This window comes from Leucopleurus acutus (assembly GCF_964270905.1).
Source record: "Leucopleurus acutus genome assembly, chromosome: 10".
NCBI lineage: Eukaryota > Metazoa > Chordata > Mammalia > Artiodactyla > Delphinidae > Leucopleurus > Leucopleurus acutus.
The window spans coordinates 36,990,351-37,004,112 of record NC_139153.1 but is presented as its reverse complement, the minus strand read 5'-3'; the positions used below and the strand labels follow the sequence as shown (position 1 = coordinate 37,004,112).

Below are 13,762 nucleotides of genomic sequence, written 5' to 3'. Positions count from 1 at the left end.
AAGGTCTCCCCTGATACCTGGTGGGCCCCACCCTGTGTCATTCTCTGTTTTTATCACTACCTGATTCATATATTTACTTGCTTATTTGTTTATTGTCTTTCCCCCCACCAGTCATTAAATTTTTGCCCCTGCTCTATCCCCAACACCTAGAACAGTGCCCAGGATTAGTAGGTGCTCAATAATATTTGCCAAATAAAAAAAGTGTCTGAATGAACTATGAGTCTTTGTGTTGCACACTAACTATGACTGGGCACCTTTACTTAATCCTCATGACAGCCCTACAGGGTAGGTGTTATTGTCTCCTTACAGATGAAGAATATGAGGTTTGGAGAGAGAAAGTGATTTGATCAAAGTCACAAGGTAGTGAGTGTCCCCAAGAACCCTAGTTTCCTTTACTCAAATTGGAACAAAGGATGAGAAATCCTGCTGGGCAGTGGCCCTCATCGCCTCCATCACTGTCTCACACCTGAGTGATGAGGGTTTAACCAGAGAAAGGAACTTCCTGGGAGACTGGGATTGGGGCCCAGTCCTGCGCAGTTTCAGAGCCTAGGATGCAAGCGAGGAGCCTAAGGACCAGTGGAATATCCAAACAGACTGCATCTCTGGCTGAGATCTGGTTTCAGGCAGAAAGATGAGAAAGCTGCACACAGCTCCTCAAATGAGTCTAGGGATGATCAGAGTGTCCAGGAGCAGGTTGGTTGCTCCTTTCTTGCTGATGTTTCTCAACAAAGAGTCAGCCATTGAAATTATTGAAACATACATTTTTTTTTCAGGTGGATCAAATATTTAAATGTTTTTTTAAGTGAACTATAAAAATACTGAAGAAACAAAGGGAGAAGTTTGTAAAATCTTAGAGTAGAGAAGTCCTTCTGAGTATGTCACCAAACCCAGAAACCATAAGAGAAAAAAACATTTATTTACATTAAAAATAAAAAGTCTATGTGGAGTAATATTCCATTGTATATGTGTATTACTCAGCCATAAAAAGAAACAAAATTGAGCTATTTGTAATGAGGTGGATAGACCTAGAGTCTGTCATACAGAGTGAAGTAAGTCAGAAAGAGAAAAACAAATACCATATGCTAACACATATATATGGAATTTAAGAAAAAAAATGTCATGAAGAACCTAGGGGTAAGACAGGAATAAAGACACAGACCTACTAGAGAATGTACTTGAGGATATGGGGAGGGGGAAGGGTAAGCTGTGACAAAGCGAGAGAGAGGCTTGGACATATATACACTACCAAATGTAAGGTAGATAGCTAGTGGGAAGCAGCCGCATAGCACAGGGAGGTCAGCTCGGTGCTTTGTGACCACCTGGAGGGGTGGGATAGGGAGGGTGGGAGGGAGGAAGACGCAAGAGGGAAGAGATATGGGAACATATGTATATGTATAACTGATTCACTCTGTTATGAAGCAGAAACTAACACACCATTGTAAAGCAATTATACTCCAATAAAGATGTAAAAAAAAAAAGTCTATGTGGAAAAACCCACCATCAAAACCAAAACACAAACATAAAACTGTAACTGGCTACAAACAATGTACTTGCAAGTCATTTCAAAATAAAGAGCTGATTTCCCTAATATATAAAGAGCTCTCATAAATCAATAAGAAAAAGACCAATGGCCCAGTAGAAAACTGGGCACAAGATACAAAAAGACCATCTACAGAAAAGGAACTACAAATAATGTCTCTCAAACCTGTGAAAAGTTGGTTATCCTCTCCTATTAAGATAAATGGAAATCAGAGACTTCCATGGTGGCACAGTGGTTAAGAATCCTCCTGACAATGCAGGGGACATGTATTGGAGCCCTGGTCCGGGAAGATCCTACATGCCTCAGAGCAACTAAGCCCACGCACCACAACTGCTGAGCCTGTGCTCTAAAGCCCACGAGCCACAGCTGCTGGGCCCACATGCCACAGCTGCTGAGGCCCACATGCCACAGCTGCTGAGGCCCACCTGCCTAGAGCCTGTGCTCCACAACAGGAGAGGCTACTGCAATGAGAAGCCTGCATGTGGCAACGAAGAGTAGCCCCCGCTCGCCTCAACTAGAGAAAACCCACGCACAGCAACGAAGACCCAACGCAGCCAAAAATAAATAAATAAATAAAAAATAATTAATTCATTTTAAAAAAGATAAATGGAAATCAAACTAAACTTGCATATTTTTTACTTATAGGTAAAGATTAAAAACTTTAATAATGGGCTTCCCTGGTGGCGCAGTGGTTGAGAGTCTGCCTGCCGATGCAGGGGACACGGGTTCGTGCCCTGATCCGGGAAGATCCCACATGCCGCGGAGCGGATAGGCCCGTGAGCCATGGCCGCTGGGACTGCGCGTCCGGAGCCTGTGCTCTGCAATGGGAAAGGGCACATCAGTGAGAAGCCCGCGTACCGCAAAAAAAAAAAGAAAAACAAAACTTTAATAAAAAATTGCAATGGTCAAAGGATGGGGAAATAGACTGATTGGTGCAACCTTCATGTAGGACAATATCTACAAAATTATTAGTGTGTATTCCCTCCTCCCTTTTAAATTGAGGTGAAATTCACATAACATAAAATTAACCATTTTAAAGTGAACAATTCAGTACATTCACTATGTTGTACAACCACCACCTCTGTCTAGTTCCAAAACATTCATTTTTTTAAAATTATTTATTTATTTATTTTTGGCTGAATTGGGTCTTTGTTGCTGCACGTGGGCTTTCTCTAGTTGAGGCGGGCAGGGGCTACTCTTCTTTTTCTATGGATTTACTTATTTTCGATATTTAATATGAATGGAAGCTTAGAATATGCGACCTTTTGTGTATGGCTTCTTTTTTTTAATATTTATTTATTTATTTGGCTGCACCAGGTCTTAGTTGCAGCATGTGAACTCTCAGTTGCAGCATCTGGGATCTAGTTCCCTGGCCAGGGATCGAACCTGGGCCCCCTGCATTTACAGCATGGAGTCTTAGCCACTGGACTACCAGGAGAGTCCTGCATATGGCTTCTTAATATAACATTTTGGAGGTTCATCTACCTTGTAGCATGTATCAGCATTTCATTCCTTTTTATGGCTGAATAGTATTCCATTGTGCATATATGCTACAATTTGTTTATCCATTCATCCAGTTGATGGATATTTGGGTTGTTTCCATCTTTTTTTTTTTTTTTTTTGCGGTTTGCGGGCCTCTCACTGTTGTGGTCTCTCCCGTTGCGGAGCACAGGCTCCAGATGCGCAGGCTCAGCAGCCATGGCTCACGGGCCCAGCCGCTCCGCAGCGTGTGGGATCTTCCCGGACCAGGGCATGAACCCGTATCCCCTGCATCGGCAGGCGGACTCTCAACCACTGCGCCACCAGGGAAGCCCCTGTTTCCATCTTTTGACTATTATGAATAGTGTCGCTATGAACAATGAATGCCTTTGACACAACAGTTCCATTACTAGGCTGATCCTACTAATATGCCCACACAAAAAATTATATGCCCAAGCAAAAAATTGAAAACAATCTAAATGTTCATCATTGGGGGGCTAGCTACATAAAGTCTGCATATTTGCAGAGACTGCTCTGCAGCCCTCACAAGGAACAAGGCAGCTCTTCAAGGACTGATACAAAAATATAGAGGTATCTTATGTGAAAACTTCAGGTGCAGTATACAGTGTAGAGTATGCTATCATTTGGGTAAAGAAAAGGAGGGGAAGAGGAAAGATTTAACATATATATCTATATAATTTTTATTTATCCATTTATTTAAAGTGAGATATAATTGACATATAACATTGTATTAGTCCAAGGTGTACAACATGATTTGATATATGTATATATTGTGAAAGGATTACCACAATAAGTTTAGTTAATATCCATCACCACAGAGTTACAAGTTTTTTTCCTTGTGATAACTTTTAAGATCTATTCTCTTAGCAGCTTTCAAATATACAATGCAGTATTTTTTTTTTTTTTTTTTTTTTTTTAGCTGCATTGGGTCTTTGTTGCTGCACGCGGGCTTTTCTCTGGTTGTGGCGAGCAGGGGCTACTCTTTGTTGCAGTGCGCAGGCTTCTCATTGCAGTGGCTTCTCTTGTGGAGCATGGGCTCAGTAGTTGTGGCTCGCGGGCTCTAGAGTGCAGGCTCAGTAGTTGTGGTGCACAGGCTTAGTTGCTCCGCAGCATGTGGGATCTCCCCGGACCAGGGCTCGAACCCATGTCCCCTGCATTGGCAGGTGGATTCCTAACCACTGCGCCACCAGGGAAGCCCTACAATACAGTATTGCTAACTATAGTCATCATGCTGTACAGTACATCTCCAGGACTTAATGTATCTTATAACTGGAAGTTTGTACCTTTTGACCCCCTTCATTCATTTTGCCTCCACCTCCCACCATCTCCTGCCCCGCCACCTCTGGCAACCACGAATCTATTCTCTGTATCTATGAGTTTGGGTTTTGTTTTTTGTTTCGTAGATTCCACATATAAGAGAGATCAAGCAGTATTTGTCTTTCTCTGACTTATTTCACTTGGCATAATGCCCTCAAGGTCCATCCACATTGTTACAAATGGCCGAATTTCTTTTTTTATGGCTGAAAATATAAAATATATAGAATATATATAATAAATTAAACATGTATTCTATATAGTGTATAGAATATATAATAAATATATTCTATATAATATATAGATTCTATATTTTATATATATATATACACACACATATATAAACTTTCTTTACCCATTTATTCGTTGATGGACACACAGGTTGTTTTCCATGTCTTGGCTGTAAACATGGTGGAGGCAGATATCTTTGAGGTAGTGATTTTGTTTTCTTCAGATAAATATCAAGAAGTGGAATTGCTGGATCATATAGTAGTTCTATTTTTAACTTTTTGAGGAACCTCCATACTGTTTTCCATAGTGGCTACACCAATTTACATCCCCGCAACAATACACAACAGTTCCCTTTTCTCCACATTCTTTTGCCAGCACATGTTATTTCTGGTCTTACATGTTTTTGTTTTTGTTTTTGTTTTTTTGCTTGAACTTGCACAGAATACCCCTGACATCTCTGGAAGGATCCACAAGAAACTAGTAATATTGGTTGTCTTCAGGGGGGGAACTGTTTGAGCCATATTGAAATGTATTGAATTTTTTGAATTAAATCTAAAATAAATCTTGTCAAGAACAGATATGGGACTCAACAAAAGCTATTTTCATGGTGCATGAAAAAAACATAGCATAAAAATCTTTTTCCTTTTTCTAGGCTTGCTCCTTCCCCCGCCTCCATCCCTCACATGCTGAGTTAGCTGAGGCAAGGTCTCCGGCCAGGAGGGGGCAGGCTTGGGTTCCTTCGAGCAGTTGAGAGAAGGGTGTCAGGATAAGGGTATAACTGGAAAGTGAGGAGTTGCATGGCCTCCAGGGAGGACTCTACCCAGAAATGAAGACAGACCCACCCCAAGGAACCTCACCTACAACTTCAGGCACTGGAGACAGAAGAGCCTGGAGGCTTCTGGAGAGAAGAAAAGGTAAACAGAAGCCAATCCAAAGGCCTGAGAATGACAGGGGCACTGGACTTCAGCAGCCGCAACAGCCAAAAAACAATGAACAGAGCAGTCAGAAAGAATTCTGAGCCAAAATATCAATCAAAAGCAAAGGCAGGGCTTCCCTGGTGGCGCAGTGGTTGAGAGTCCGCCTGCCGATGCAGGGGACAAGGGTTTGTGCCCTGGTCTGGGAAGATCCCACGTGCCGCAGAGCAGCTAGGCCCGTGAGCCATGGCTGCTGAGCCTGCATGTCTGGAGCCTGTGCTCTGCAACAGGAGAGGCCACAACAGTGAGAGGCCCGCGTACCGCAAAAAACAAAAACAACGAAAAAAGGCAGAATACAAACCCTTTCAGAATTGCAAGGACCCAGAAAATTACCAGGACCCAGTCTTCCTTTCTTGGAAAGTTGTTAGAGGATGTGCTTCAGCAAAATGACGGAGTAAACCAAGAGAGTTAGGCTTGGGATCCAGGCAAGAGCAGAGGCTCCCAGGAGCCTAGGGAGACAGAGGAGCCTTGGTAGCACTGGAGGAACACTTAGGTCAGCTTGGAACAGGGAGGATGGGATTGCCATAGGGCTCCACATGGCTCTGAAAACTTAAAATAGTTAAGCTGGGCAACAGACCACCTGTGACACCTGGCTGCCAGGAGCTTCTCTGAATACACCTAGAGGACAAGATCTTCATCTACCCAGGGGAGTCCAAGATGGTGAGTTTGGGGAATAAACTGCTTGCATTGTTTCCTCTAGTTTTAGACTTTAACAGCTTCTGAGCCATTGGCTGGTGGGATGAGGAGGTTACCCCACTGATAGAATTGGGTTTGCCCCACTCTGGGTCCCTGGTCCATTTCTGTCCTGATGACAGGTTGTAGCTCAGGTGTCCTTTGGAAAGCTTTCTCTGACTTCTCCCCCTCCCCCTTGCCAGCTGGATCAAGCACCATCCACCAGGACTTCCACCATCACTGCAGGGGAGCTCATTTCCATTAGTACTGTACTCCTGTGCCTAGTGCTTGGGGCCTGACACACATGGTGGGGTCAGTAAATTAGCTCCCAGGCTACCCTGGAACTGAGTCATTTGAGGGAGGGGCTGTTGGGCACAGCTCCCTGCCCCAGGAACCTTCTTCCTTGGGTGGAGGGAACTCCCAATGGGGCAAGGCTGGCCTCCTGGAGGAAGTAAGGCCTAGTGAGCATATGCTGGGCTTGGGTGTGGAGGCGAAGGTAGGGACTCCTCCTGCAGCCCTCCCTGGGCCCTGGGCTGTGGGGCCTCAGGGGCTTTGAGTTGTCAAGCCTGCCTTCCTGGAGGAGGGAAGGGGAAGAGAAATACCCTCTGGGGGTTCTGAGTCAGCTGCACTGTCATAATGGAAACAGCACAGCCCTGGGTGTCAGGACACTTCCCCTCTGTGGGCCTCAGAGTCCCCCTCGTTATGAGATGGAAATAACAGTCCTGCATAGGGAGTTGGGCTTCAGTGACAGAGGGTGACAAAGCACTCTGTTAACATGCTGCTGACCCCGCTGACCCAGTGGTGGTAGGTAACCAGGAGTTAAGAGGCTGCAACATCTTGCCTCCAACCCAGATGCAAGTCTTTCACTTCCCTTAGGTGCAAGTCTGAACTCTGACCAGTTGGAGTCTTTTGGGGACCATGGATTCCTTTTGTCCATCAGTCACTTGCACTCTAGTGAGGCCCCTGCTGTCTGTCTAGAGAGGACATCTTGATTGGAGGGGCAGCTGTTTAGGAGACTGGCCTTGAGGGCGGGAGCTGCTTCTCAGGATAAGGAAGGCCAGGGTGACCACCAAGCCCCATCTGGGAGTAGAGGGTGCCAGGCCGAGTGGGTGAGGCATGGAGGTCTCCTGAGGGAACACTGTGCTCTGAGACTCTTACTCAATGTGTCACTCTGACACCTCTAAGGACATCTTGTTCCCATCTTGCCCTTGCGTAACGTCCGGGCCCAGCAAGAAGAGGCCTGAGGCTCTGCCATGGACACTGATCCAGCCCGGAGGCCCAGGTGTGCTCCCATCGACCCCTACAGCCTCCCTGGGTAGGGAGGAGGGACTTTTCCCTCTCAAAGACTCGTGGCCCCTTACGTGTGGGTGAATGTCAGCCTGCTCAGGTTTCTGTGTGAGCCGGGCCAGCGTCTTCGTCTATCTAGGCCTCAGTGTTCTTGCCTGTAAAGTGGGGTTGATAACAGCGTTGGCTGATTAGGAGGCTTGAGGAGCCGGATGGCACCCAGGCCGCCCACAGACTCCGGGGCGGCGGGAGGTTGGGGTTTGGGGGCGTCACCGCCCAGCCGGCCCCGCCCCGCCCCGGCCCGCTTCCTCCTCCCGGGTCGGGCGGGCGGTGCCGTCGGCCCAGCCTTCTGCCCGGCGCCCCGCGGGCAGCCCCGGGCCGCTGCGCCATGTCCGCCAACTGGTTCCGGCGCCGCTTCCTGCCGGGGGGTCCGCTCCCCGCGCCGCGACCGCCCCGGCCCCGCGCCAGCCCCGTGCCCTACCGGCGGCCCCGCTTCCTGCGCGGCTCAGGCTCCAGCCCCGGCACCGCCGACGCCTCGTGCCGCCCGGACGCCCGGCCAGTGCGCAGCCCGGTGCGGGGCCGCGCGCTGCCCTGGAACGCAGGCTACGCCGAGTGAGTGCCCGGCCCCGAGCGGCCCCCCTGCCCCCGACACTCCCCGCTCCCTGCGACTTTCAATCCTGAGGCCCCGACCCCCACCCTGTGATCCTGCCTGGGGTCCCGTGCTGACCGAGAAAACAGGCCAAGCTGAGTGAGGGATCCCGCCTCCCCAGCCTTGTGGATATCTCCCTCTTGTCGGCACTTCCGCACTCTTGACAACCTCCCCTATTCCACCTCAGGTCGGGAAGGACCTGCCCCCCTGGGGCTTTCAAAAGAGGTAGGGATACTAGGTAGAATTCCAGCGTTCTGGGCTTTGGAGACTCCACACACACACACACACACACACACACACACCCGCACACACATCTCACCCTGGGTTATGGCCTGTGCAGCATTGGACAGGGATTCTGGCTGAGGTGGGACAGGGGGTAGGCAAGGAAGCCCCACACCTCCGCAGGCAGACTTGCCCTTACCTCCTGGCCCAGGTCAGCAGGTAAGCTCCAGATGGGCTGGGCCCTGAGTTTTGCTTTAGCTGTGAGGTTACTGAACAGTTAGCAAATTTCCAGCATTTGTTTGTCCAGGTGTGTGTCAGGGACAGCATGGGGGCTGTTACTCGAGGGAGGGTTCCTCTCTGTGTTCCAAATCTGTTCTCTGTGCCCATGGGGGCATAGGTGTGTCCCTAAAGGGTCACTGATCACTTCCTGGCCTCAGGATCATCAATGCAGAGAAATCTGAATTCAATGAGGATCAGGCGGCCTGTGGGAAGCTGTGCATCCGGAGATTTGAGTTTGGGGTTGGAGAGGACCAGGAATGGCTGACCTTGTGCCCAGAGGAGGTGAGTGCAGCTGGGCCTGAGCCCCTTTTACAGGCTGGGGCCAAGACTGGGGCCAGGACTGTAGACTGAGGTTCTTGCCCTAGTGCCCTACATTCAGCCAGGGGACAACTGGGGAGGCCAGGCAGAGCCTGACGCCAAGCCCTTCCTGTGCAGTTCCTGACAGGTCATTACTGGGCACTGTTTGATGGTCACGGTGGTCCAGCTGCAGCTATCCTGGCTGCCAACACCCTGCACTCCTGCCTACGCCGGCAGCTGGAGGCCGTGGTAGAGGGCATGGTGGCCACTCAGCCCCCCATGCACCTCAGTGGCCACTGCATCCGCCCTAGTGACCCCCAGTTTGTGGAAGAAAAGGGCATTAGGGCAGAAGACTTGGTGGTCGGGGCTCTGGAGAGTGCCTTCCAGGAGTGTGTGAGTGTGACCTTTGGCTGGGAAAGGAGGGCAGGTTTTACCCTCAGGGACCTGAGGGACTCTGGGTTGTGGGGTGTCCCTGCACATGATGGTGATCACCCTGGATCTTTGGATTGGGAGGACAAGATTGGGTTGGTTGGTTTGTTACTAAACAGTTATCATAACCCCACCCATTTATCCAGCGCCTACTGTATGCTAGGTGCTTTTACCTGTATCATCTTGTTGCACACCCTGTTGGTCCTTGGTTTCCCTTCCTCACTGTTTTGAATAGGACTTCTCTACCTCCAAAGGGATATGTCTAGATCTCCTGACCACAGGGATCTTGGAGTCATAGCTAGACTTTGCGCTGGGACTGCCATGCTTGCTAGTGGGGAAGTAAACTGTAGGGTGAGGGTTGGGGACAGTGGTATGCTGGCAGTACAAGCAGCAGCTAAAGTAGCCTTGGTTTGCTCCAGGATGAGGTGATTGGGCGAGAGCTGGAGGCCTCAGGCCAGGTGGGTGGCTGCACAGCCCTGGTGGCTGTGACCCTGCAAGGAAAGCTGTATGTGGCCAATGCTGGGGATAGCAGGTGAGTGAGCCCGGAGGGTGGGTAGGGTGGGGTGGGCAGACAGGCAGCAGAGGCAGTGGGGACAGTGAAAGGGGGAAGTCGAGACAGAATTGGGGAAGATTGGCTGAATTGTGTACTTAGCATGTGTACTTAGCATGTGTCGAGTGTGAGGGCGGACAGCAGATGCCAGGGAGGGCAGAGACCTCAGGGGCCAGGCCAGATGGCTGCGGCTTTACCCTGCAGGCCTTAGGCAGTCATGGGGGCCTTTGAGCAAGGGATTGTTATGGGCAGAACTGGCCCCTGGTGGTTGGAGAAGGGGCCGGCAGGAGGGAGGCTATGGGTAAGGATGGAGGCTGCCCCACAGACTTCTCTCTCTCCTCTAAAACCTCATCCAGGGCCATCTTGGTGCGGAGGGATGAGGTACGGCCCCTGAGCTCTGAGTTCACCCCGGAGACTGAGCGGCAGCGGATCCAGCAGCTGGTAGGTGCCCTTGGCAGAGGGAGGCTGTGCAGCCCCAACTCCTGGGCCACCAGAGGGAACCTGATCTGAGCATGGCCTCCCTATTCCAGGCCTTTCTCTACCCTGAGCTTCTGGCTGGTGAGTTCACCAGACTGGAGTTCCCTCGGCGACTGAAGGGGGATGACTTGGGGCAGAAGGTTTTGTTCAGGGATCACCACATGAGCGGCTGGTGAGCGAGGTGGGGTTGGGGGACACAGTAGGGAGAGCCCTGGGGTCCAGGCTCAGCTGTGTGGCCTGGGGCAGTCCCCTTCTACCTGGGCAGGGTGGGCCCTGTGTTGGGGGTGGTGAGGTGGTAAGTAGGGCCTGGGTTGATACTGGGTTTGCTCCTGGTAGGAGCTACAAGTGCGTGGAGCAGTCGGATCTCAAGTACCCACTGATTCATGGACAGGGTAGGCAGGTCAGTAAATGGCGCCTCCAAGAATCTCTCTTAAATTGCCCCCTGTAGAGGTGGGAGCTCCTTTGTCCCTTGTGGGGAGCTTTAGCTGGGGTCCTAGGGACTGCTCCGAGGTCAGAGGGTGTTTCTCCCTCAGCCCAGGCGCCCAGGGCCACAGTCCACCTCTTGTGTGCTTTACTTGTACATTTGCTGGGGCTGTTTGCTGTCACCTCATACCTCCCTTGTCTCCAGGCTCGGTTACTGGGAACACTGGCTGTCTCCCGGGGCCTAGGAGACCATCAGCTCAAAGTCCTGGACACAAATATTCAGCTCAAGCCCTTCTTGCTCTCTGTCCCACAGGTGAGGGGGCAATAGCCTACACCAGCTTCTATCTGCCCAGAAAGGCAGACTACGCAAGGTTGGCTGGAGCTGGGAAGGGAGCCAGTGAGGAAACCTTAGGCTTAACTTGCAGGTGACTGTGCTGGATATGGACCAGCTGGAGCCGCAGGAAGAGGATGTAGTTGTCATGGCGACTGATGGGCTCTGGGATGTCCTGTCCAGTGAGCAGGTGGCACGGCTGGTGCGGAGCTTCCTCCCTGGCAACCGAGAGGACCCACACAGGTACTATAGCTGCTGGGGATGTGTCTGGGCCTGAGTTGGTGCCAGCAGAAACACCAAGAAGTCATGGCTGAGAAGACAACACTGCAGATGAGTCCGGCTAAGAACAGTTGGCCAGGACTAGAGCTATCTCAAGCTTCCTGGGGGTGACTGTGGGTCCCCAAAATCTCTGAGTCCAGACACCCATGGTCCAACCTGTGGCCTTCCCAGGCTTGTGGCTTGCTTGGCCCCACAGTTAGACTGCATTGCTTGGGTCCTCAGTGTTCAGCACTGTGCAAGTTCTCCCTGAGGGCTGGCCTTGCCTCTTTGCTCTGGCGCCGAAGTACATCTGCAGGATGGTCCCCACAGGTTCTCGGAGCTGGCCCAAATGCTGATACACAGCACACAGGGGAAGGACGACAGTCCCACACAGGAAGGGCAGGTGTCCTACGACGACGTCTCTGTGTTCGTGATTCCCTTGCACAACCAGGGCCAAGGGCGCAGTAGCCACTGAGGATTCAAACATCGCATCCCAGAACCACTTACGGGCCAGGTGCATTGTGAACGTCCACCGTGGTCAACAGCAGGTCTGCCTGCCCCACCCCCAGACCCAGCCCTGACCCCCCAACCCACTTCAAGGGAAGCATTTCTACGAGGCAGTCAGAACTGGAAGAACGCAGGGAGTCCAGCTCCCCAGGTCCCCCTTTGGCAGGCAGGGAAAGAGCGCTAATATCAATAATGTCTGACAGAGTCACTTTACCACTTAGGAATCCATGTAAGCCTCCTCAGATAGGATCCTTAACAGCCCACTATATTATTCCCAGATGGGGACAGCTGGACTAAGGGCATTGGCCAAGGATGCCAGGAAGGGCAGACAGCCTGTGCTTGGATCCAGGTCTCTAATGCATGAATGTCAGATTGTCTACTCAAACAACCCCCCAAAGCCCATGCAGTGTCTTATGGGAAGCCTCGTATCTGCTAAACAGCCATCTTGAAGCAGCCCTTGGAGAGAGACCAGTTCAGGTCCTACCCTGCTCCCCTCCGTGCTGGAGGAGAGGCACAGGCCCAGGGGCTAAAGTTGGGGGAGAACTAAGGGCCAAGAAGGAGCCCCAGAGTTGGCTGAGTAGTGAATGCCCCGATTACTGCTGCTGCCTCTAGCCCAGTCTCCCGATTGCTCCTCTCTGGCTCCAGCCCTGCCCTAGGCTGATGCCTCAACAACACCGTTTTGTTGTTCCCCATCACCTTCCTATTAAATGTTTGTGTGCAGAAGAACCCTTGTGAATCGTGAATTGCTGTATAGCTTGACATTACAATATACCTTTTGCTTTTTCTTGTTCCCTTCTAAAAAAATCACTCTTAGCCTTAGCTCCATCTTACAAGTTTGCCTATAGTCAGCATTGTGTTTTCTCTGTGGCGTCCCCAGTTCGCAGCTTGGGGTGAGCCCCAGTGAGAGAACTGCTGCCCAAGGAACAGAAAGGAGGTCTCCACCACCATTTGTGGGCTCTGGGCTTGAGGTATCGGAAGGGATGCCTTGTTTTTTTAAGGCAAATTATAGTGATTTTAGTATAAAGTTTATAGTAAATTTATAATAAAGCTAGATTTACCAACTGCAGACAGCAAGTCAGTTGGGGCTCCAGAGCTTGCTGTTTAATGAGTAGCTTAGTTCTTCATGTTCCTCACAAGACTGTTTTTATCATCCAGCACTTGCCAAGGCTCAAATGCTCAGTAAGTGTTTGTTGAATTATTTGTTGAATTTCATGACCTCAGCCTTTCCTAACTCTTCCCTGATCTACTCCTACTTTGGTCTACAATTGAGATTAATTCTTACCAGGCAACTCACAGCCCTAAACTGCAGCCAGAAAGGACAAGGGCCAGGAGGCCACAAAACTGATGGTTAAACTTGTTTATTTAACACAATGGGGAGACTTTCAGACCTCCTTTCCTGCCCATTAACTCATTTTAGACTCTACTTCCTGCATGTTCTCTAGGGAAGAGATAGGAAAAACTACGAAACTACTCATTTTTTACCTAGTCATATTCCATAGCCCAGCACTTCTGGGCCTACATCTGTCCGCAGCTGGTCCTGAGAAAATGTGGTTGGCCCCAGAAGCTCTGGGCAGCCTCTCCAGGACTCTAACTAGGCAGCTGGCAAGAAGAAGAGTGTGCCCTACCAGCCTGCAGTTTTACTTCCTCTTTCCTCAGCAGTCCCCACCCCCACCACTCACCTTCCTTCCCCCCCCCCCGCCACCCCAGCAAAGCGTAGGCAGTATCCTGAGCCTGCCAACCAATCACCCACATCAACTACTGAGCCTGCTTGCCCCAAGTCTGCTTTGCTTTCCTTCTGATCCGGCCCACTGCCTGGTCTTGCTCC

General features: G+C 50.4%; 1 protein-coding gene across 3 annotated transcripts; it reads left to right on the top strand.

Annotated features, from left to right (window-relative positions):
• The first annotated feature begins 7,851 nt into the window (after positions 1-7,851).
• Positions 7,852-12,655, top strand: PPM1M (protein phosphatase, Mg2+/Mn2+ dependent 1M). Of its 3 annotated transcripts, XM_082849178.1 has the most exons (10): positions 7,852-8,127; positions 8,824-8,947; positions 9,101-9,355; positions 9,811-9,923; positions 10,298-10,382; positions 10,472-10,590; positions 10,755-10,818; positions 11,047-11,154; positions 11,267-11,415; positions 11,761-12,655. In XM_082849178.1, the coding sequence occupies exons 1-10, from the start codon at positions 7,904-7,906 to the stop codon at positions 11,903-11,905; spliced, it is 1,386 nt and encodes a 461-aa protein (XP_082705304.1). In that variant the 5' UTR covers positions 7,852-7,903; the 3' UTR covers positions 11,906-12,655. The 3 variants fall into 3 exon arrangements, with proteins under 3 accessions (XP_082705304.1, XP_082705306.1, XP_082705305.1); XM_082849180.1 differs by lacking the exon at positions 9,101-9,355; XM_082849179.1 differs by lacking the exon at positions 11,047-11,154.
• The last annotated feature ends 1,107 nt before the right edge of the window (positions 12,656-13,762 follow it).